The sequence below is a fragment of the Lagopus leucura genome, unplaced genomic scaffold (assembly GCF_019238085.1).
Source record: "Lagopus leucura isolate 7727_CA_CO unplaced genomic scaffold, USGS_WTPT01 Super-Scaffold_100026, whole genome shotgun sequence".
Classification (NCBI taxonomy): domain Eukaryota; kingdom Metazoa; phylum Chordata; class Aves; order Galliformes; family Phasianidae; genus Lagopus; species Lagopus leucura.
Window position 1 is genome coordinate 3,581,601 of NW_024962277.1, and position 7,108 is coordinate 3,588,708.

At 36.2% G+C, this 7,108-nt stretch overlaps 1 protein-coding gene across 1 annotated transcript in view; it reads left to right on the top strand.

Moving 5' to 3' along the window:
* Positions 1-6,616, top strand: part of LOC122185056 (ERC protein 2-like) — a 170,061-nt gene extending 163,445 nt beyond the window's left edge. The window contains exon 6 of the mRNA XM_042880534.1: positions 6,457-6,616. Coding sequence (XP_042736468.1) covers positions 6,457-6,537 — 81 coding nt within the window. The 3' untranslated portion in view covers positions 6,538-6,616. The remainder of the gene's footprint in view (positions 1-6,456) is intronic.
* The last annotated feature ends 492 nt before the right edge of the window (positions 6,617-7,108 follow it).

A 7,108-nucleotide genomic window follows, 5' to 3' on the forward strand; every position in this document is an offset into this window, starting at 1 on the left:
CTGTCAGCATAAAACAACCAAACAAAAATGGATTTGCATGAATTTTTTGTGATGGGGATGGAGGGAGGGGGAGACAGCTTGAATGACAGTGAGGATAATTCTATTTTGTATTTGAGGCAGAGGAAATTGCTGTACAATGTTCACATACTGAAGTTCAATTTACTATATTTGGGGAAGAGTAAGAATCCTTTATGTAAATGTAATAACATGCAAGTAATACCTTCAAAAGGAAAGAAAAAGGTCTCTTGTGTATGGAAAGTTAGTCTTCTCCAGCTGTCCTCTCTCACTTTGTGAGGGAAGGCATTTGGGGAAAGGCCAAAACACAGATATTCGCAAAGCATCCAATTTTTAGTTCAGCATAATGTCTTAATCAGCTTTTACAGAGCTGCTCTGCTCTGTACCAAACATGCTATAAATGTGTGATACATCCGTACATGTAAATAAGTCACACTCCCTGTGGTGATGAAAACAAGATGACTGCATATTTCAATAACTGCACAATGCTGCAGGTGATGGAAAAGCAGCATTGTCCTGTTGTTTTTCAGTTGAGCAAGGGATAGGAATTGCTGAATATTATGGCTATCTCTACATCATTTCAAATTCCTGATCATACAGTTTTATGGCAGATCTCCAGAAATCATACATTTTAACCGCACAGATGGCCAACTTGTGACATTATCTCTAGATTGGAGCCAGCTAGCAATTATTTGAACTGGTCTATATGTCTCTCTCCAGGAAAAAATGATCATAAATCTATTCATATGTCCATCAAATTATCAAAATGTAGATGTCATCTGTCATTCTCACTCAATCATATGATAGTAAATGGCTGTTTTGTAACCAGATAGGTTAACTTCTGGGTGTATGCTGAGGAAGGGCTCATGAGGTAGTCTCAGGGTGTCATGATATTCTTATGTGGTTGCCCTGACCATGAAAGGGAAACCCTACACCTTTGCACCCATTGGTCATTTCCCTGCCCTGCTTCCTTAATCACTGTAGTTTATGCTCTCAAAGATACTACAGCCTCTTAAACTGATTTCTGAATGAAAAGGTTTGACTGGGTAACTAAAAAGATTAACAAAACATCAGTGAGTTTCCAGAAAGTACAAAACTATCACTTACGTAGACGTGAATTCAAAGCAACTACTTAAGCTGACTATCAAATAAGGAGTATTAATAGCAATATAAAATTAAAGGTTGAGGAGGCTGAAAAACAACAACAACAAAACACAACAAAACGAGAGGGAATGTTTCTTCTTGTATGTTACAATTTATCTATGGAACTTCTTGCTCCATTATGCTGTTCCAAAGTTTTTTGCTGGTTTAAAAGTGGTTTGATGTTTTCATGGAAAAGAAAGGAACAAACATTTCAGAGGCTATTAAATACAGAGGTACTGTTTGCAATGCATAACGAGTATGATTTGAAGATTGGTTAAGCTCAGGGATTATGCCAAAAGTCACCACTGGAGAAACAGTGCTGCAGCAGATGAATTTCCAGTGTTCTTTACCTCTATCTCCTCTGCCTTCTGCAGTTACCTCACCACTCAGAATTTTCTGTCCCACACTGTTTTAAGAGTCAAGGGAGAAGTGTGGCTTCTAATCCAGGCTGGAATCTGTTCTTCTTGACCTAATTTATTTAAAACTTACTAAACTAATTAGTCTGCAAGGATTTCTTGTGCAGAGAGGCGAAGAATTTGAGGAAGATGTTATATGTAAACTATTCATATGTTTTGTATCTGCCTAGCTATAAAGCAATTGAGTAAATTCTCTTCTAGTTGCTCATACCATGAAATGGGAAGTGCATGGGATCTTATCCTTTTAAAAGATATTTAAAAAGTAATATAATAATAATATAACAATGAATGTGAGATTTCATAAAATCCCATTAAAGTTAATAATCAAAATGATCTTTTGATTCTTTCTTTTCATCAGGTGATAACTTGGTAATGTCTTTGTAAATGCACCTGTTCCCATCTTATCTTCAAAATCTTAACAATTCTCTCATATTTCTGGTGTAACGAGGAATTTCTGGATAACCAGCAAAGTTCCAGAGATTCTCTTGTTGATTCATTCTACATATTCTAGTTGTCTCAGATATTTGTTTGTTTGTTTTTTGTTTTGTTTTGTTTTTTAAATGTAAATTTAACGTGGTATACATAGAATTGTTCAGGAAGGAATTAAAGATTTGCAAAAGCATCAAATTAAAATGTTTCAAAGGTTTTATCTTCTCCATTTGCTGAGTCTCTTAGTAAATTCTCTCGTGTTTAATGCATTTAGCCTCTAACATTATTAAAGGATTCTGTTTTACACAATTAACCTGGCATGTTCATATGAGACAAAATGTTCTTCCATGTAAACTAGGGCACCAGGATTCACTTATATATCTGTTGAATGTGAAAGTTCTATAGTAAGGCCTTTTCCTAATGTGTAAGTTTATCAGCTAAATTCTCAGTTGTTTTGCTTGTATTATGTCATTCATGTCTGAAAAGAACAGTGTCATGCTGTTTGTGAAGCTGATCTCCTGCTGCTATTTAGCCACTTGTAGGATTCTGTCCCAGTTCCTCTAATCCACTCTGCTTCAATAGCACCATATTTGGACTCCATCACACATTCTTCTGCTGCTCTGTTTGGGATGCTCTGTGAGCTGAATTAGAATTTTAATATTCCGTGCAAAACAGAAGGAACCTTTTTGTTAAATGAGAGTATAAGGAATACTCTTCTCTGCTCCCATGGATAACATTTCTACATGTGTACTGTATTATTTTCCTTCAAACTATTGTCCAGAAGTTGGGGCACTGTTTCAATTCATTGGTTTACTTTATATAAATCCGTTCCAATTTGAGGTTTAATGTTGCAAGGCCTGCTTCCATTTTAAATTGTTTCTTTTCTGCTGTAACTCTGCATTCAGAGTTCAGCGCTCCTTTTTTTCTGTGATGTCAAAGGCTTACTGATATCTTTTTGAGGTGCTCATGTAAGTAGGCCATAGTTAAAGCAGAGAACCTGAAGGCCTCTGAAAATCGTGTTAGATATGACACTGGAACACAAAGTTCACTGTATTGCTGTATATATTTTTGCCTTACTTTCAAGAAGTCAGTAAAGATTTGTGTAGACTTTGATGTTTTGCCAGTAGCTATTTTCTGATCCCTACATAAAGCAAGATACGGAGAAAACAATGTAAAATTTGAGTGGTATATCTATATGCACATTGTCAGTTTACTTCCTGGCTGAGTGTACTAACTTTAGTGCAACCACTTGTGTCTAAGCCAGCAGTTGTAAAAGCAGGAGTAGTTGGCAGACCATGATCTTTTTTTAAGGTAGAACACACACCATTTTTAAGAATAGTGTCTTAGCTAATGGGATTTAGTTTACTGAAAAAAAAAGTGCTAAGACTATCCCGTTTACTCTATAAAGGATGGATGTCCAACCTTTTGTCTTGCCTGGGCCATATGGAGTGAAGAGGAATTGTCTTGGCCCTTATATATGTAGACCACTCCAAAAGTATTGCCTCCTATTAATTTTTCATGGAAACTACAGCATATACAGCAAGCACAGTAACTCCGATAGAGCAAATTCTCAGCTACAAGACAATATTTTTCACCACAGTCATCACCATTAGCTGTGCATTGTCACCACTGATGAACAAGGGCCTGCATGCTGCACTCATCAGAAACTGCACGCTGTGGAGTGACCAATGCTTGCTGTTGCCGCTGCTAAAATGCACCACCCGCCACCTCACTGTGCTCATGTCTACTGTTCAGCCTCTGTAAACATTCAGCAAGCATCCATGCATGTCACTGGGTGCAACTTTTTCCACACAGAGAAATTCAGTGACACGCCTTTGCTTCACATGCACTTCCAAGTGAGGTGCCTTTTTGTCAGACTGCCATTCTGCTGCCATGTGTCATTCAGCAACAGTATATAACAGAATATTTGTGGGTGGGTTCAACCTCCACTGCCATCCCACCCACACTTCTGATGTCGTGGGCCAACATAATAAAATGGGAGGCATTACTTTTAGAGCAATCTTTGTAAAATACAAGCTACAGCTAGTATTTATAAGTAACAAAACTTATTTCAACTGGTAATATTTTTATTAAAGCATACACAAAAGAGAGCTACAAAAGTATAAAGCTAGTGGGATGTTCGACCCAGTTTTTGTGAAACTAACACATCGGTCTGGTTTGATGGCAGTGGTTGCAATTCTTAGTGAGTTCTCCACATGTTCATCAGAGATTTTTTTGATGAAAGTTTACTCTTTCTGTACTTCATCCTCAGCAGTAATTGTTCACAAATGCACGTACTGCCCAGAAGTACATGGTGGAGGGCTGCCCCAATACAAATGTGCTGGGCCGCATGCAGGCTGCAGATAAGGCATGCCTGCTATGGAGAGAAAGAAGTTCTATCCTTGTTTGAAATGTAGAATTGTAGGGTTTTCTGTTGTAAAATTTTCAGTTTTCAGTGCAGAATGTATGTATATCTGTGTATATGATGAGAGTGAAGGCGTTACCTGGCAGAAACATATTTCAATAATTTCATATAACGTGTGTCACTTATACCAAATTTCTGGCACTAAAAAATCGGGAAAATTTTAATAGCATATAGCATGTTTGTTTGAGCTTTCTGCAGTCCAGAATTCCCTCTGTTCCCTCCAGAGTGCTGAATTATCATTGGTCAAGAGCCAGTGGTGCAAGAACCTGGTGAGAAACATCATCTCATGAAGTGCCATCTCTTAGATAGCATTAGGGAAGCAAGCAGAAATTGGAAGAGATTGACTGCAGCAGTTTGAGAATATAAAATTTACAATTAAGTTTTACAGCTAGCAGTGGAACCAAAGAAAATAATGAAGAAAAAGGGGGGAAAAAAATTCATAAAGTGAAGGTGTAATGGGGAGAGAGGTATACAAATACAGGAGGAAGCAAAGGAAACCGTACTGAAGAGAAGTGGATCAAAGAAAAGAGTAGTATATGATCTCCCAGCTTGCTTGCATTTGACAAATAATACCTGTATGATTTGTTCACAAATGTGTTAACATTTCTGATGATTAGAAGATACAAGAAGAATAAATGATTTTATTTTATGTAATAGAAAATGAAGAGAGTTGTAAGTGATCCATTAAGGCGATATTAGCTTGACGACTTCTGTGGTTACGTTGATCCTTTTCTGTTTGTACTTTTAAATTAATTGAAAGCCTCATTGTTTTATTTAAACTGTGAAAGCTTCTAAGGTCAATGAGTGAGGTAATTGACCTGCCTGTTACAGGACAAAAATATGTATGTTAAATTGCATAATTAGTTTTAATTACATAATTATGGTGTTTAATGTGTAGGGGGCAAAGGTTACTATTACATTTAGAAGTCATGGCAAGAAGCACCAAAATAAGCAACATAGTTTAATTCTGCATTTCTTTAGGTTTTTAGAAAAGAGGACCACTATGATCTCTCCTTGACCTTGGATATATGATGATTATAGCAAATAGTGTATCGCTGTTATACTTTTTTGAGTCATAGAGACACCTTTGTAAATGACTAAGTGACTTTACCAAAGACTTCATTTAAGTTTAGAGTATATGAAAGTTAATCAGCAGTGGGAACTCAACTGACAGCAATTTAATCTCATTGGGTAAGGTAATTGCATGATTACCAGGAGTGTTTATATTTGCATGAGGATATTTTTATTGGAAAAAAAAAACAAAACACTAATTGCTTTCTTACTAAGAAGAGAAAAAGACAAACAAATTTGTTGTCATAGGTTAAGAGGACATCCTTCATTCCTTCAAATAACTCAATTTCATATTTTAGCAACAAAATGAACTTAAAATTCTTTTCAAATTTTTATTGGGATTGTGTTATATGTTACTTAATTTCTAAACTAGAATTACTGCCATCATTTAACCTGCTTTGTACAACAAGCTTGTTTCTTATACGTTAATTATGTGATAGCCTGAGGATGCTTGTAATCTGTGATCTCTTTTATTCACTACCCATTACACTAATAGATATTTTTGCTGTCCATACTAACAAATAATTCTGGGAAGGAGGTTATTATTTGCTGTTCTGTGACAGTTAAAAAAGAAAAAAAAAATGTGCTGTGTATAAGATAAGTAGATGAAAGATGGTGTTCATAAATGCTAGAAGGAAAGTCTCACTTTAGCTGCACTTAAAGGTCCTTTAGAAAATGCTCTTTCAGCCAGATGACAATGGAGGGAGTATCAGAAGATGAGTGTGTTAAAAAACACCCATCTGTGAATAGGATGTAATTCTCTTAGGGCTGGCTTATAAGGAGTTAAAAAGTTAACTCATTAAATGTTAAATAAGAAATGATTTTGTAAGAGCTAGTTATGGGAAGAAGTATGAGACATTCCTTGTTGTGAAAATAATTTGTACTCCCTTTTGCTAATTTTTCCCTAATTAAGTTCAGTAGAAAATATTACAATTTTGAATTGTTTTTCTAAACCAGATGATCCAGTCACTGTTGGAGGCACATAGCCACGGCAAAATCTCATGCTGTACATTGATCACCTGTCCAACCTTTGCCTAGAGTGTGATCCCCAGTTCCTTCAAGAGATCCATCTTTACCTGTCTATAAAGAAGAAGAGGAGGAGGGAGACATCTGGGATATTCAAGTATCAAAGTTTAACACCAGAGCAGGTCGAATCTCCATTTATATTTTTCTCTCTATATGTTGCTAGTGTTGACTTTGGCTGAAGATTTTTTTCAGGAATGACATAGTATGCTCTGAAGTGTTACCTCCATTAAAACATTTTTGTTTAGATTCCTCAGTTAATTAAATTATACATGTGCTTTTCACAGTTCTAGGGTGCAGTACTGAATCCAAAATCATTCTGCTATAAAGCAAGTTAGCTAATACTGAGCATGTGTGGCAGTCTGTATACGTCTCTTGAATATATACATACTACAACGACCAGAATGGCTTGTTCTGTGTACTGTAGTTGTACCATTCTGTATTTAGCACATACAACTAAATTCAGGTCCTCAGCAAGTACACTCATTTCCACTAACTTGCTTCAGATGTTAAATTTACTCTTTCTTCCTCTTCCATTTCTAAGAGGACTCTGATATCCAGAAAACAGACAAGGTTTCCCTTGCTG